This window comes from Cavia porcellus, unplaced genomic scaffold (genome assembly GCF_034190915.1).
Source record: "Cavia porcellus strain 051 isolate PalLab524CR breed Dunkin Hartley unplaced genomic scaffold, mCavPor4.1 scaffold_29, whole genome shotgun sequence".
Taxonomy (NCBI): domain Eukaryota; kingdom Metazoa; phylum Chordata; class Mammalia; order Rodentia; family Caviidae; genus Cavia; species Cavia porcellus.
Window position 1 is genome coordinate 26,645,864 of NW_026947512.1, and position 18,450 is coordinate 26,664,313.

At 35.3% G+C, this 18,450-nt stretch overlaps 1 protein-coding gene across 3 annotated transcripts in view; it reads right to left on the minus strand.

Moving 5' to 3' along the window:
• Crb1 (crumbs cell polarity complex component 1) overlaps nucleotides 1-18,450 on the minus strand; it is a 190,372-nt gene that overhangs the window by 91,248 nt on the left and 80,674 nt on the right. For all 3 annotated transcript variants that reach the window (XM_063239652.1, XM_003474709.5, XM_063239651.1), the window contains exon 5: nucleotides 13,328-13,510. In XM_063239652.1, the coding sequence (XP_063095722.1) occupies nucleotides 13,328-13,510 (183 nt within the window). The remainder of the gene's footprint in view (nucleotides 1-13,327; nucleotides 13,511-18,450) is intronic.

The window sequence follows — 18,450 nt, forward strand, 5'->3', positions numbered from 1 at the left end:
TATTTCATCCCCATCATGATCTGGGTAATATTGATACATGAATGTGTTCCCTTTATAATAAAGGTTCTAGGCTACGAGTGCATAACATGTTCAAATTTCTGTATGTCTATGATACTTCTATATAGTCACAAAAAAACCCAAAAAGGTTGAGAAATCACCATGTCTGAGTCACTGTGATTTTATTAGTACTGTACAAGGTAAGCCGTTAGAAGACATTAATTTTAAAGAAATTACTGGAAAAGGGAATAAACACATATAGATTCAGCAGTAGGGTTGTTGTGACACTTAGGAAATGTTCCATTCAGATCCTTTCTTTTGGAGCCAAACTTCTATAAGAAGAGTAAAACATAAAACATGAGCCTGAAATTTACATGGCTACCATCAGATGCATGAAAATTGAATCCAGCTCTTCCTTTTTCAGGAATGTTTCATAGAGTCGTGGATCTGAGAATCTTTCACTTAATGAATTTATTATTAAGAATCTTTGAGACTGAGGGAAAGAGGAAGCCAATGACAGATAAAAAGGAAAGGTAAGAGTAAACCAGGTTAAACTGTATCCATGACAGCATTAGAACCACCTACAAAAATGTAAGAATGAACATTAACTTTCGGGGAAAGCAGGAAAGGTTTGATTCAGGTTGAAAAATCTTGAACAAATGCCTAGCATCTGCATCACTGCGATTTGGAAAGTATTGGTAGTCCTACGCTGCTAAAAACCCTCAGAGTCTTATCCTGTTCATCTCCCCCACTCAGTTCACACACTAGGAGAGAGAAACCAACAAGCCAAAATGGAAAAAAAAAACCCAGAAAGAATTGGAAAAACCATTATTGTGAATCAAAAAAATTTTATGACTGTCTTGAGAAATTAAGTCAACAAAAATAGTTCTAAAACAACTAACTTGTAAAATTACTTTGTCACACATCAATGAGCTAAAAATACACATTTGACTCAAAGATAGTGCCAGAGGATAACAACAAGCAGGGATATATGCCAACTTTTCCTTAAGTTATGAAATGTTTTATTGCCTAAGGGACCCTAATCACAGCTTCAGCAATAACTTATAGTTTTGGTATGATCTATTCAAAAGAGAAATCACTAAATCATAAAAAATTCAATAAAATTTCAAAGAATTTTATTTTTAACCTAAAACTTTCTCACAAAAATATAACCTCTTATAATACATTTGATTTTTTTATTTATAAATTTTTAAATTTCTTGATAGAAATTTACTGATACAGTATTAGATGCTCCAAAAATTGAAGATCAATCAGAAATAAGGAGAACACATTTTTCAAATTATGTAGGTCCGCTGGCATTGACATAGACTATAATTTTAACAAGAATGCTGGTCCTCAACTAATCACATCTGGGTTGAGAGACTCTTGTGGTAGATAGTAAAGGCCACACTTTACCTGACATTTTGAATTAATAGATCTTTGTCAATGAAAATCCTGAGATTGGACTGATATTACAGTTTAGTGATTCTAAAATTTTTACATTTAACAGATATTTTGGGGGTTTGAAGCTATTGTAGTTATATAGATGTTTCAAATCTTATTCATGGTGCACAATTCTAGTTAGGCAGGACTGTAGGTTGTGTGTGTGGGGGGGGTACACATAAGATCTAGTAAAATAAATACTATGAACTAATTAAGTACAGTAAGGAAGTAGAGTATGTATATGCCCATGTTGGAGAGCAGAGAGAGGTGACAGTTCCTTTGTAAAGGTCTATAAAGACCACTCTGGAAAAGTAGCATTTGAACAAAAATCTAAAAAGGCAAAGAAATCACTATAGATTCTTTCACCAAAGAGAAAAGTAAAAGTAAGGACTCAGAATAGGAATAAATTTGTCCTAAGCAAGTAAATTCAAAAATGCAGTCCAGCTAAAGAGAGCTAGGAGTCTGGACGTGTGTGGAGAACAAGGCCAAAAGCAGATTATAAAAGTGTTTGTAGGCACATTAAGAGCTGCGGCTTTATTTAGAGCATGGTGTGAACCATTAGGCTTTTGAATGCAAGACCCAGAATCCGAAGCGCATTAGGAATTATTCCAAGAGCTGTGTGGAGAATTGATCAGAAAGTCAAGAATGAGCCAGAGGCTACTGTAGGCTCCAAGGTGAGATATGAGAAGGGCTTGGTCTAGAATATAAATTATTGAGATAGAAAGCATGACCATGCTTGGCATATAAGGGAGAAGATAAAATTTTAGATGAATCAGATATGTCCTATCAAAGAAAGTGAAAAATCTCATATGACTTTTAGACTTATGACCTGACCAATTTGGTTAATATTTTGTTAACATTTTTTGATATGGGGAAGATGATGTTTTCATTACTGTTGTTTTATTCAGTGTGTGTGTGTGGGGTTGCCTATAATTGCTTTAACCTAATTTATTTGGGAATTCATGGATGTACAAAATAAGTTTGGTTTGGGATGTATTATATTGGAAAATCATTTAAGTTCCTCTAAATGGAACATTTAAGGGAGGTTATGAGAGAAGTTAGGGCTAGAGAGAAAAATTTAGATATTGCAAACAGCTGCATAAATTAAAGTCAAGAGATAACATGAGACTTTCCTAGAAAAAAGATGTACAAGACTAAAAGGCTAGAGGATACAAACATTGAGAGATTAAAAAATAGGGGATAAGCTGGCAACAGAATGACAGTAAATAAGAAGAAAAGCATGCAAATATTAAGAGATCACAATTGAAATCACATTGCCCTTAGGGGAATAAGAAATCATCCAGTTTGTGACTGGTTAATGCAGAAAAATGAAATTTCAAAATTGGTTTATATGACCTTGGGTCAGCAGCTGTGATGCTGTAGTTTGGCTGAAGCCACAGAGCTTGCTGCCCCATTGCTGCAATAAGGTTCCCCGTCCCACAGGGAGGAGAGCTGCATTTAGGATGTTTCTTTCTGTCATAACCCTGTGACTCAATCCCAGTCTGATTGATATGTGGGGACAGTGTGAGTCCCTTGCTTTCCCACTCTCTTCTACCCTTTGAATGAGAGTCCAAGAGTTTTTTTCCTATATTTTGAAGGTCTTGACATTTTTCTAATAGAAAGCTGGGTCTCTGTCAACATTTAATATTTGTTTCTGTAATCATTGGACATTTGCTATAAAAACAATGAATTCCACTTGCTAGACAAGTCCTCTATCTCTGAGCTACACTCACATCTGTCTTCTCTGGCTGAAAGATATGGCATGAACAGACGATTAAAGAAAAGGTAAAGTGGCAGAACTTGGAACAGACAATTCTCATAGATATGGAGAGAGACAGTAATCCCAGTGCCACAGAACAGAACATTCGGAGTCCTGAAGGATCAGGGAGATGGCAGTTAGAAGCATTTTACCCTTTAGATTTAGCACTGCAGATTAACAAAACAGTCACGTGGTAGCTGAATCTAGTTAGTGGATGCAGTTGACAATGGAGCTCACCATGGTAATTGTCCTCCCTGACCAGACTGTAAGAACAGAGCAACTTGTATGGACTTGACTGGCCCTAAACTATTCTGCATTGCCTGACACATTTAACAGCTCCTGGGCCCCACAATCTCAGTCTTGTGTATAGATCCAGAACCCTGTGAGTCATAGTTTGATCTTTACCAATTACATTTATATATGTGTATAAAATATTCGTTGAGGTTGCTTAGACTCTAAACTCTCTAATTTGAAATTGTAAGTAAGGAAAAATAAGGTGTCTCTCAGAACAATGAGCCTAGAATGTGAAGTAAGCATATGAACAAACTGCACTGGAAGCTTCTCTTTGGGCAGGAGATATCAGCTGTCCTATATGCCTACTGCTTCATGACTACATGAAGCTTTGTACGATCTGTGTTTGGCTGTATACGGCTATTTTGGGTGAATGGAAGTGAAATGACAGGATTCAATTTTTAAGGAAAAATGAATGCTTTATTTTTAGCAACACTGTGCTTGAAGTGGATGAGCCTGAGAATGAGAGTGCTGTGTGCAATCCCGCTGCCAGGTGGCTCTCATCGGGTGTTCATTGTTAGGAACCCTGCTATTTCTGCTGGAGGTTTAAAGTACAGGATCCCCTGCTGTACTGCTCAGTTCTTGCCTTGCACAGAGCAGATGGGTGAAGCGAATAAAATCCCAGCCAGAGAATCAGCGATGGAGCATTTCAGAGACTGACAGGGTCCCTCTTAGTTGGAATAAATAATAATCAGAGTTGCCCAGTGAAAGTTAGAATTGAAAATTGGTCTTGGTTTAAAGACAGTTTGGAAATTTGTTAGAGGGGTTGTTGTAATCATATTTTGATAAACAGAAATGAAAATGTTAAAATTAAAAATTGTCAGTTATTTCCAATTAAATTGATTGCTTAGGACAAGATGGACAGAGATTATGAAATCCTTTTTAATTTTCAGAAAAATCATGTCCATTTGAATTTTTATAACATGGCAACTTTTCGAACCATTTGAGTTCTAATGTTTGCTGAATTCTGTCTGGCACAAATAGTATAAATGAGTCTTTCTTACTGATTCGTCTGATTCCACTGTGCCAGTTCTCATATTGTCATATTTTTGCACATCTTTTTCCTCATACTCATTTTTTGGGGTAATAGAACAAATATTTTCATGCTTATATTCTTAGGACTAGGCTCATTGTCCAGGACTAGAAATCTAAAACAGAATGAAGCAGCCAATGTTCCTTCCAGTAATGGTCAAGGGTGCTCATACAAAAAAAGGATAATTTACTGATTTGGGAATAGACTAAACATTTTTTATTCAACTCCAAGTCTTCTGCAGTTATAGACATGTAATTTATCTTTAAAATTATGTTAAAATGTGGGTTTAAGTACACGCATAGACCTTTAAATCAAATGTTTAGGTTCTGTTCTCGTTTTAGTTCAACATTTGCAGCTTTTGGCACAAGTAGTTATAACAAGATGTAAGGATATTTCGCTAGGATAATTTTGATAATTTTAAGAAATTAGAGAGTAGCAAATATTATTGTAAGACCAATCATTAAAATAACTCAATGGATCTTTAGATTTTTTTTCCTAATTATTTTGTTGAATAACACTTTGGGTTTCTCTGCGCCATGATGACTTATTGGAAATCCTGGAAGAACCTTGTATGAAGTTAACCTCCTTTAGGGGAACTTGGCTCCTTGCACTAGGACCCCTCCTCCCCACCTTATGCCTCTGCTTGTTTTCTCCCACGATTTCCCTAATCTCAAGATCTCTCTATTCTGTCAGTTGAGAATTACCTCCTGAGACCTGTTAATTTTCCACTCTATATAGTTTTTACATTATAAAAAGGTAGAAAATTCATACTACCTATATAAATATTCCCGATTTGAACACTAATTTTTCTAAATAATGGATATAATTAAACTTAATCATATGTTTTAGGAAACAGGAAGTAGCTTGTACCTAAATTTAACAATTCTAATGTTCTCATTGAATGAAGCAATGTGATTAAGTATATGATACATAAATATATTTTTCATCATAATGCAATTTTATTTTAGTGATAGAACTTGAAATATATAGAGCTCGTGAAAATTAAATTGTATGTTTTGTGATTGAATCGTAGAAAATGAATACATAACAAAGACAAAGTACAGCCAAATGCCCAGCTTTTCAATGTGGAGGGGAGGAATAATTCATTATTAATAATAAATACAGACATCTCATCAATCAAACTAAATATTAGTGCTAGAGTAGTATTAGACTACTTTATTCATAGTATTATAGGAGAATAAAGGGAAAGTCAGCACTGATTCAGAAAATGTTTTTTTTTTAAATGGCTTTATTATACTTACATGGTTTTTAAATGTGACACAGGGACTTTGTTGTGCCTGTGGCCACAAAAGACTGTGGGCTTGTGTCACCTTGTTCTTCCTCACCAAGCACAACTTCAAATTGTATATAATAAAAAGACTCAAACTGGAAAAGCAGGTAGAATTACTAGGCCTGAAATAAGGACAAAGCATGAGGGTTTGTAACACCCTACAACATAACGCATGAAAGTTCCCCCGTTTTGATGTTTGCTGATCCCCAGGTGGCAAGAGGGCAGCCTAGCTAGGCTGATTCCTTCTCCAGATTGAATCACAGGGCCTCCTACAAGACAAATAGAGCCCAGAACTGGAAAGAAGAATTAAACAGAGTCCAGCTGATAGAAAGGAATCAGAGAAAGAGCTGTCTCTGCTGCTGCTGCTGCTGCTACTGATACTCCCCTCTCTTACCCACCGACACTGCAGGGCAAGTGGGACCTGACAAGGGCCTGGCATGAGCTGTGTTTATCTTCCTTAGCAATAGTGAGATTTCCTTCCAAGAGAAACACCCTTAGGCTGAGGGACCTCAAGAAAGAAGATTTTGCCTCACACATTTCCTACCTGGGACATTTTCTCCATTACTGAGTTAAAAAGAACCCTTTACAACACATGCTCAGCCAGGGAGGCCTTCATTACCATAGATCTAAAACTCCGCTTCCTCAATAAAGAAACCTGACACTCAGGTACCATCAGCAGAGACTGGATTGAGCCCCATGGCATGGTATAAACCAAGAATACCAAAGTAACACTACAAATACTCTAAATACTAACTGATAATTAGGCACAGTCTTGATGACTAGGCACTTACCTGTTTTTTGAACCCAAATTTAAAAATTCAAATAAAATCCAAAGTCTCCCAAATAATATCCAAACTGTTCACCATACAGATGGAAATACCTATCTTCACAAGAATCAGAAAAATCCCAACTTGAATGAGAAAACAAAATTAACTGAAGAATCAGTGGTTAGAATTATGTGACAAGAATTTAAAATCAACCATTATAAAAATGATAAAAACTCTTGAGATGAAAGAAAAATAGAACTATCAGCAAAACGACCGATATTATTTAAAGAAATAAGATGGAGGAGAAAAGTCAGCACCTTGTGGGAATTGGCCATGCTAGGACCAGGAGGAGACCACCAACAAGCCAACTAGCCAGCCTCTGGTAAGCAAACCATGCAGGGTCTAGGAAGAGTAAAGTCCTATGGGCTTCCTAGTGTAAGAACTGAGAATCAACACACACACACACCCCAACCCCGTAAGCAACAGGCTGGTTCAGAGCACAGGATGAGTTGATATCAACTAAGGCACATAAAGTAACTAAATGCTTGTATTGTCTGGGTGATTTTTCAGACAGCAGTCTGAGCATCCGCTGGGAAGATGGCCATATGCAATATAGCAAGTATGGGGGATTTCCTTCTATTTTGTCTTTGAAGTCCAATATAGTTCTCACTGTTTTGTTTTGTTCTAATTGTTTTGCTTTATTCAAGGTTCTGTTTTGACTGGTTTCATTCTGTTTTGTTTTGTTTTGATTTTGCTATACCTGATGGAATGAACAATTATTGTGAAGATAGCAAGATATACCTTGGTAACTTCTGTTGTTTTCCTCGTATTCTGATTCAAAATTCTGCACCAACTTTGCTGCCTTATTTTGATTGGCTTTCTTCTGTTTTGTTTTGTTGGATTTTATTATCTTTACAATAAAAAAGTCAAAAAATAAGATGGAGATTTATAGAATTGAAAAATAAAACAGGAGCAATAAACAGCTTCCTGAGTGTGTTAATGGAAAGGAGATGAAAAAACACAGAACTAGTGAATTTGAGGCCATCCTGGGCTACATAATGAGAGGATAACCTGAACTACCTAGGATAGTTGAGGATAGACTAACAGAATTTTCAGAGTCTGGTCAACACAGAGAGAAAATAAATGGCAAAAAATGGAAGAGCCTCAGAAACCAGTAGAAAAATAAAAAAAACAAAACCTCCCACAAAATGTGTGTGGTTAGAGTTCTAGACGGGGAGGACAGACAGTAGAGGTGATACAGCATTTAAAGAAAAACTGGTAAAAATGTCCTAAATTTGGCAAAAGATATGAATCCAAAAACTTGAAAAGTTGAATGCTATGGTTTAAGTGGATTTTCCTCCAAAATCCATGTATTAACCGATATCTCAAGCCTGTGGTGCAATCAGGAAGTGGTGGCATCTTCAGCGGGCAGGAAGTTAGGTCACTGCAGTATAATTTTGAAGGGGATGTTGGAACTCTGGCTGCTCTTCTTCCTCCCTTTTTTCTTCATAGCCACCAAAAGGTAAGCAGCCTCCCTTGCCACACACCATCTGCCACAGTGTGGGCCTTGTCACAGACCCAGAGGCCACAGTGTCGAGTGACCATGGCTTGAATCCTCCGATACTATGAGCCAACAGAAGGCTTTTCTCTTTTTCAGTTGAGTTATCTGAGGTGCGTGTTAGAGTGACAGGAAATTGATTAATACGCTGGGTAGATTCCAAATAGCATAAACCTAAATAAATAAATATGAAGGCAAATCATAAACAAACTTCTAAAACTAAAGACAAACAGGAGGGAAATATTGAAGACAGAGTGTGCTTAGAAAGAAACAATTCATCATATAAAAGGAACACCAGTTTAAGTGACAGAAGATTTCTACCTAGAAATCACAACTGCAAAAAGGAAGAGGTATACAGTTTTTCAAATTCTAGAAGAAAGAACTGTTAACAATGTATTCTGTGTGTAACAAAACTGTCTTCTAAGAATCCATGCGCGATAAGAATTTCTGAGACAAAAGAAAGCTAAAAGAAAATTTCACTAACATTCCTAACATTAAAGACCAGGCAAAACAACTTTAAACAGAAAGAAAATGACAAAAGAAAACTGCCAAGACTGCAAAACAAAAGAAAAGACAATAAGAGAGGAAAGATATAGGTAAAAACATGAATTTTCTAAATAATATGTAATGATTAAAATAAAAAGTATAATCTGTCTGATCCTCAAGACAATGATATTTTAAAGTGAGGAAGGGAAAAGAATCTAAACAGAAGTTTCTTATTTCATTCACTTCAAGTAGTAAAATGTTGATACCAACACATGAAAAATTACAAACAAAACAATCACCATAAAATTCACACAAAACAGTATGTACAGAAATGCTATAAATAAATCAAGATGAAATTTTTTTATTTTAAAAACAAACAAACAAAAATAATCAAGGAAGTCAAGAAAAGGGGAAAGAGGAATCAAATAAAAAACAAATGATAGCCAGTTGTGGTGGTGCACACCTGTAACCCCAGCATTTGGAAGGCCGAGCCAGAAGGATTGCTGCAAGTGTGAGGCCATCCTGGGCTACACACTGAGAGGATAACCTAACTACCTAGTGAGACCCTGGCTCAAACAAGCAAACAGAAAAGGATATAATTAAGCCTCATGTGTGAGAACTTACTTGAAAGTGAACAATATAAGTATGTCAAGTAAAATGTAGACAGTCGAATAAATTCAAAAAGCATGAACCAACAATATATGTTTGTAAGAAACAGACTTCAATTTCAATGACATAGTTAGGACAAAACGGTAGGAACAAAAAAAGATATATCATGTAAATATAATTTCTTGAAAGTCAGTAGTAACTAATATCAGATGGAGTTCAAAACATACATATACAGCATATATGTGTGCCATATACATAAAGGTTAATAAAAAGCACAGCGTGTTTAAATAACAAAGTCATATGGTAAAAGACATATGGTCATTGTCTCCCTCAAGATACTCCCCCACGCTTTGAACACATTCATCCCATCATTCTTTCGGAAGCAGTTCTGGACGTCTTTTTTTGCGAATGTCTTTATGAGGTGTTGTCCAAATTCAGTGAATGCGTTACTGAGTGCTACCCAAGGAAAGGCAGAGGAGTGAACACGTTACAGTGCCTCCTTGCTTTAGCCACCAGATCTGGCACAGTGCAACCTTTGCCTTTTCCCCAGTCACGAAAGACCATGGAAGATAAACGTTTTGAATCAATTCAAGACATCCAGGTAGCCACAACAGCACAACAAAAGATACTCACAAAAAAGAACTTCCAGAATTGCTTTAGAAAGTGGCAAAAACAATGAGAATATGACTGTTCCTCTTATATGGAGAAACTTGTATAAATATAAAGCTATCGACCCTCAGGAAGATACAATGGAAAAATAGAATATAGAAATTCACAATTATAGGTATGAATTTAGCATGCTCATTGAAGCAAGTAAAGACTGTGGGACAAAAGTTCACAAGGATGCAAACATCTGAACAGAATCAGTAAGATCTGAGGGACATCTACAGGAATTGCTGCTCAGACATAGCAAAACTAATTTTTTTTCAGGCACTCAAAAGACATTTACCAAGATAGAACTTGTCCTACACTAAAAACCTTCAACAAATTTGATGTAATTGAATTGGTAGAATATGTTTTATAACCCTAATGAAATCAAAATAGAAATCAATGGCAGAAAGGCAAATGTCTATAAATACTTCAGCAATATAATTCTTACTTCTAAGTGATTCAAAGAAATGTCTCAATGGAAATTTTAAAAATAGACAACTTTCTGCACTATGATGAAAATATGTGGAATGCAGCTAAAGCAGTGTTGAGACTTAAATTTGTGATATTAAATGCTTATATTTAAAAAAAATAAAAAGAAGCCTGAAACAATCAGAAAGAAATAAGAAGCAAAAATCAAAGAAATTAAAAAGGAAAAAATCAATGAAACAAAACACTGCTTTTTAAAAAACTGAAGGAAGATGGGCATGGTGGTACATGCCTACAATCCCAGCACTTGGGAGCTAGAGGCAGGAGAATTGCCAGAAGTTTGAGGCCGGCCTGAAATATACCATGAGCTCAAGGCAAGATCCTATCTCAAAAAAAAAAAAAAAAAAAAAAAAAAAGTAAATAAAAAATAGAAACATGACCTGTCAAAGTGGGTGTGGTATAGAGAAATCCTACACATCTTATAGCCATCAAAAGGAGAATAAGATAATACTACAAGCAACATTATATACATAAATTTGACCCAAAAAAATCAGCAAAAATACAGAAGGTCTTATCAACACAATTGTACAATATAATCTAACTGACAAAGTATAGAAGCCCCACCCAAACCAACAGGAGCACAGACTGTAAGGACCCTTTACTGCTCAATAAGAAAGCGTTTCAGGCTTACAGGCCATTCTCATGTGGATAAATTAGAGTCAAAGATGGACTACCATGCACAGGAGAGCCTTCCCCAGTATGAACAAACGAATATGCAGAAACTGAATTAAACACAGTAGTATTTATGATCACTCCCCCCAGTGAAATACTTGGGAATGAACTTTAAAAAATACTTACAGTCTGCATTCAAAAGTAAAAATAAAAAGGCAATCCACTGAAAAAGGGGCAAATACAGAAAAGATGTTCAATATCCTTAGCTATCACGGGGACAAAAATTAAAACCAGAATGAGATACCTTTACATACCCATTAGGATGGCCTAAGTTTTTAAAAAAATGTAACAACCAAATGCTAGTGAAGATGTGAAAAAATTGGATCACTCCTGCACTGCTGGCGGAAACCAAAACTGGTCCAGTGGGGAAACTAGGTAAGGTCTATTGGGCTTCCCTATTTCATATCTTACAACTGGAAGCGAATCTACTATTCTCATTTAAAAGATTTACTTTAAAAAATAGAACAGAAGTTTTAAAAAGTGAAACACATAAAAGTAGGAAAACTTAGAGTTGATGATCTATTTTTTATCCCTTTCTGCAAATTCCAGCTATTGTGCTACACTGAGTAGTTCATGAAACTTATTTCTTTTTAATTTTATGTACATAGTAAGATTAAATATACCAAAATCATTTACTGCAGTTAAATGTGGTTACATGGCTAAACTCTGACCAGTGAAATGTAGATAGATGAGGCATTCATTACTTGCAGGGCTTGGGTTATCAAACTCTTTATTTTCTATCCCCATCGCTTGTTGGAGGAGCATAGATTTGAAAGCTAAATTTTTATGAGGGATAAAATAGAGGAGTCTGTGACTCTGAAATACCACTGGAAGACATATAACGATGGGAACCATTTTTAGAATTTCATGAATGAAAAATAAATAATTTCATTAAGCCACAAAGATTGGACAGCCATGATGTTAATTCATGTAAGTAATTGTTTTTCTCAGCTCTTCAGAAATCAAGATCAACATACTTTTCTAGAATATTTTATTGTCTGTTTCATTGGATCTATAGAATCATTGATTATCCATGTCTTTTCATCAGGTAAGAAAATATTAGCAAGTGTCTCTAATTTTGATTCAGTCCCTTCTCTATCATCTTGAAAGTGTTTTTAAAACAATTTATAACTCTCTTGTTCCAGAAAAGATTTAAAGTAGCTGACAAAATGCACACAGTATACCAAAATCAAATAAATTAGAAATAAGAAAAAAAAAGAGGCAACAGTAAGAAACAGAAAGGGGAAATTGAAATATTCCCAGGAGTGAGGTAAATACATAAATAAATTCCAGACAGACCTATGTGTTTACAGACCCCCATTTATTTCTAGCAGTCTACATGACTGGGAAACCCATGCTTTTTATCATTCGCCAAGATTTATTTGCATAAACCTTTTTCAATTTGAGGTAAAAGGCATGCAAGTTAAAAGTTGCTCAGGGGAAATACAACTTATCCAGAGAGTGTTCTCACAGAGAGGGCAGTGAATAAACAAACAGTTTCTGCAGCACCTGCGCAACCAACAGTGCCACAAATCAAAGCTCATTAGTCTTTAAAACTAAAATATTAAAAGAACGAGGAACCTAAGTGTAAATAGACCTCTGTTTTCTTATCTTTTACCACTTTCCATAGAAATCCCAATAACAACTGAAATGTATGCCTGAAATATGTATTAATCTGTTGAGAAAAAAAATGAGATGGAAATCTGAAATTTAATTGGTTTTCTCACTGGTATTTATGCGGTCATGGGTAAATTTCTACTTACTAACACACTGGGAACTGAAAATTCTGAAAGTTTTCCCTACATGAAGCAGACACAAATACATGTGTTTGTTGAAAAATATACATGCAAATTTCCTTTGGGTTCAGTGTAAGAACGCTGTAAATAGAGTAGTAACTTAATTTGATGTATGGAGTGACTTTAGCTATATAATAGCTGAGAAAGGTCCCTTGAAATCAGATACTGGGTCCCAAAGTAACAACCGTTAGCAAATTAGAATAACATAAAACTTAACAGCATCATAAAAAATGTAACAACAAATTTGCATTTATAAAGAATTTGAAATGCACAGCAGTAAAATGTATGAACTTACATCTCCTCCATCCCTAAAAAGTTAAGGAATTATGGTACTTGAACCAGAATATTTTTCATGCCCACAAGGGGGACCCTTAGTACCATGGCAATAGAGTTTACACCGCACAAGTCTTACTGCTAATACACCGTTTGGTTAAATCCATGATCTCTCTTAAAATGCAGAAAGTCATTTCCTGTCACCTTGGCCTCACCTGTGAATCCAGGCTGACAAACACAAACATAACCTGCGGCTTCGTGATAACTGAATGGAGGAGGCAGCTGGGCAATGCGTCCATATTGTTTCTCCAAGGAGCGCTCCACACATTCCCCACCAGACTGGCAGGGATTGCTACTGCATTCGTTTATGTCTGTCTCACACTGGGCACCTGAGTATCCTGCAGGATGAGAGTTCAGAGAAACTGCTGAGTCAAAGCTCTCAAACTGTACAGCATGTGCCTGAACGGAGGTTGACCACTGTGCTGGTGCCAATTAGTTCATTGCCACCCTCAAAGAGCTAGCCAGGGGAAGCTGGTAAGAGGAGGTTTATGTGCAAAGAACTATTGCTAGCAATGGAATAAGTTGTGTAATTCTCACCGATACATTTTGAAAGATTTGATTGATGAGATTTGAAATTAAATAAGATTTAAGGAAGGCTTACGCTAATATCAGTTGGAAAAATTTTAATGCCCATATCTTGTAATCTGAGTAACTGCCTTAAAGATAACAATATACAATATAGTAACTAATGTTATTATTCTATTATCTTGTTTTGAAATTTTGTTTTATCTATTTTCTACAAAATAAAAAAATGGGACTTAAGAGAAGGTGGCTTTAACTTGAATATTTTAATTTGAATATTTACTAAAACCGAAAGCATTTGCTTTAATTTGGCATGTATTCCAACTGTTTGAATTTTTATCAAGAAGTAAATTTCTACAGAGAGTAACTAAAAAGTCAGCAATATCGAGAGTCAATCCTAAATGTTTCTCTTAAAATTTAAATTAAGGGTAAGTGATTATTTCTTAACATTCAATGAAACAGATTACATTATTTTATATTACTTTATATTTTATATTACTTTGTAATATATTTTATATTACTTTGTATAGAATCAGCTGAATCATTATATTATGGCCAGAAAATTTTTAAAAATCAATGATTTACCACTTTTTAAAGCATTAAAATAATAAATATAAACAAATTTCTTATCCAAACTGTTTCTTTGCTTTTACACACGTATATACCCATTAAAACTACAATATATATAGTTTAGATTGAGCTAACTCAGAATTTTTAAATGCCGCTGAGATCCAAAATATAGAAATACCATGGTTCAACCATTCTTTAATTGATTTTATATGTATTTTTCCTACTACAGTGTTGCAATGAATATCATTACTCATGTCAATGTGTGTTTGAGTAAAACCTTTATGCTTACAAATGGAATTTCTAGGTTATAGGTTATATACTTTTTGGGTGCAGACTGAAAAATGCCTTTAAAGCAGTTCTGCATTTACATAGTACCAGCAAATGGACAATTGTCTATGCAATTTCAAATCCTTCCTAATATTTAGTTGCTAAATATAAAAATTTTCTGCAGTTGGTAGTTTTAATTTATATTTCCCCTTGTTTTAATTTATATTTTCCCTAACTACTATTGAGTTTCATATTTTTTGACCCAAAAATGTTTTATATCACTTTCCTGATTTTTTATTAACTTACTGATTTATGCTGTGTGTCATGGCAACCCCCAAATGTAAATTTAGTGAAACATTAATATAGCCAATGGATAATAAAATTATATCAGCTTTTTGTGAGATGGACAGACAAATACATGAAGTTCTTAGGGAAACATAACTAGAGCTACAATATATGTGACTTCAGTCATCTAAAGAACTCCGTAATGTCACAAATCTTCTGAGGAACACATTTTTTAAACAAAATTTATAATCCAAATTGATGTTATATATCAAATTCTATTTTTATTACTTTAAAAGCACACTTTGTACAGTGGATAAAATTCAAAGTCCTTAACATGACCTAAAAACTCTCTCATTATGTGAGTCTCTTCTGTGTCCACATGATTGCCCATTCGCCATCTAACCCCAACTCCCGAGAATGCTTCCTACCCACCCTGGCCTTCGTAATGCTGCTCTCTTCCCTAGAAAACTCCTCCAAACCTTTGCTCAGCCATCTCTGACTCAGGTTTCAGACTTTGGTATCACTCTCTTAAAACTACTTGCCCTCATCAACCCATCTAACTTGGATTACGTGGTATCTCTTAAACCTCCCAATCTTTTTCACTTTTGCATTTTTGTAATGACTAATTATGCATTTGTCTGTATTATCTCCCTCAGCTGACTCTAAGCTTTACAGAAACAAGAATTGTGTTTATTTACTAGTCTAGTACGGAGCTATCAGACCTTCAATCCATGAAAAAATTAAGAATAAAATAGTAGTAGGTAATGGTAGTAGATTATGATAGTAGCTAATAGCAGTAGGCTGAAAATAGCAACAATTTACATTATAATTCTTAGTACATGAACCAGAATACTGACCTGTAATAAAGAAGATAATATGACTACCTATTTTACAACTTTAATAAAAACCTGAATGGATCATATGTCAAATAATAACTGCAACACAAATTCTACTGCTCAATAGTATAATGCATCTGTTACTTATAACCTTTGGGAGTTTTCTCAATCATCTGAAGAAAAAACTTAAGAATCAAAAAATAAAAATAATAAACTAAATGAACTTGTCAGATCAAGATCTCACAACCCTTTCCCCTAAGGAACACTCAGGGTCTCATAAACTTGAATGGTTCCTCTATCATATTTCAGCTTATACAAGAATGCAATAAATAACTGATTTTTATGAACTTGAATTTTTGTGTTACAGTTGACTGACCGAAGGAAGCCTGGATTATTTTCAATTTTCTTTTCATTCTTAAGACTCACTCATACACAGTGAGGTTAGAAAGTAATCTCGAAGCATCATAAATCCTTTTTTGTTTTGTTTTGCTTTTCCGGCTCATGCATTATCTGACTCCAATCCTGAACGTTAGGAAGGTTTTGATTTATAGTTTTGCCAGTCCTGTCCCCACCAGTGAGGCCGTGTGGGAATTTTACTTGCTATTCTCCTTAATCACAGATATAAATAGACTTCTACAGTCAAGACTATATTCAATAGTTTTAACAAGTTTTTCCATAAAACTCAAAGAAGAGATATGATGTTGCATCAAGTCCCAGGGTTTTTATGTTGTTTGTTTTTAGAACATCCAATCACATGAACATGAGGAAAACTTCTAAGGTAGGCATTTAAGGTGATACTTTTTCTTTTTCTTTTCTTTTTTTTTTTTTTTTTTTTTTTTTTTTTGTCTTTTTCGTTTTTATCGGTACCGGGGATCGAACTCACGACTGCCTGTTTGCAAGGCAGGTGCTTATGTCACTGAGCTAAGTCCCCAGCCCCCAGGTGATACCTTTTCATAATGCATTAGGCTTTAAATGAAGACTGTAGCTATAGCAGTGGATTCTTGCCCTTGCATTCTGATGCAGTGGTTTCATGACCCAAATGAATGGTTTTCCTTTTTAAATGTGGTTGGTAGTGTTCAATCTTTTTTTTTTTATGTATAATAAAATAGGGTACAAAGACATTCTGAATTTTGTAACAGAACCATCGACATTGGGTACCTAAGACAGAAACTCAGTAGAACTGTCTTGAATCTGAACCACATTATTTCATGTGGATCTCCCAAGCATCCATCCTCCTGAGCGCACCCCACGACTGATGTGTTACCTCTGGGACTCACCTCTGCTTAGACTCCTCCAGAACACGCTCACTAGAACCCTGCCTTTGATTATGTCTCCCTCAACTGGCCGTCATGAAACTGCAAGAGAGCTCCTTTAAAATCACAGGTCAGATCATAAAACTTCCCTGCCCCTCAATTTGCAAGAAGGATGAGCAGCTTTGTGGTGTGGCTTCCATCTTGCTAATAGATCTGTCTCTATAACACAAGCCCCGTATAATCCAGTTCTCACTCATAAGTTCAGGATTGGAGCTTCTTTTTATGTGTGTCTTCCACTATTTTTTGCTCCTTTTTTCTCCTCCATTTTCTCCTTATTTTCTTCTTCCCGTAAATAAGTAACGGGTTACTTGGTGCTGCCCATAGAGTCTAGGATGGTCAGCTTCCTAATTTTGGTATTTAGTTAGCATTTTTTGGGTACATTCTATGAAGCAAGTTCAGCCATGCACTTGTATACATGAGTAGATTTCTCTGTGAAAAATCTCTATGAAGTAGTTATTTCCAGTATCGCTGCTTTATAAATGAGGAACTGAGGCTCGGAGAATTTATATGTCCAAAGTCACACAGCTAATGTATACATTTCTAATATATGTTCAGTCATCTTTAAAGTAGTCTAAAATGATACCTCCTTGGTCAACCCTCCCCTGTACTTCTCCCTTTATTTCCTTTAAATAATTTATTATAGCTCCATAACATGCCAAAAATCATGCTACACATGTTTTTGCACAAGCTTCTTGGGGATACTAGAATTATCTCTTTGGGAAAAGGGATGATGGTTTTTTAAGTCCCAGATTCTAATTTGTGTAGACTTGACTATGAAATACAAGTGGCTTTAAATGATTAGATGTGTGAATGAATGGAGCCTATACATGCTGTTTTGTTTTCTTTTATTTTGTTTTTATGGTGTTGAGAATTTGACCCAGAGCCTTTGCACTAAGCTATATCTTCAATCTATTTTCACTTTTTACTTAGATTCAGATTCTCATTAAATTCCTAAATTGAGGCTGGGCTCAAACTTACAATCCTCTTGGCTCAGCCTCTCAGAGTGCTGGAATAACATGCATGCATCACTGCATCCAACTTGCATGTTTTTTTTTTCTTTTAAGACAAACCTTCTAACTGCTGGGCTCCATTATGCAACCCCATAGAAGAGTCCATCTCTCATACATAAGTTCCATCTTATGCAGTACAAGTTGGCATGTAGCAACATTCATCCTTTTAAAGCTATTAATATATTAAACTCTGCTTTTATAATTTTAATCTTCAGAATGATACTACCAATAGATTATTTCTATCCTCTTCTTCAAATGAGAAATTTAAGGACTTAGAGGAAACTCACTCAAATTTACTCAGTTATGGTAGTCCTATCCTCTTTTCAAATCATTTACTTTAGCCCCTACTTCTGGGTAAAAACCCTACATACGAACATATTTGGGCAAGTTTTCAGTATTTAAGTCAAACTGATAATTAAAAGACAGTAAATGTCCCCATTATTTGAAGGGGCAACACGTAACATACACAGATTTC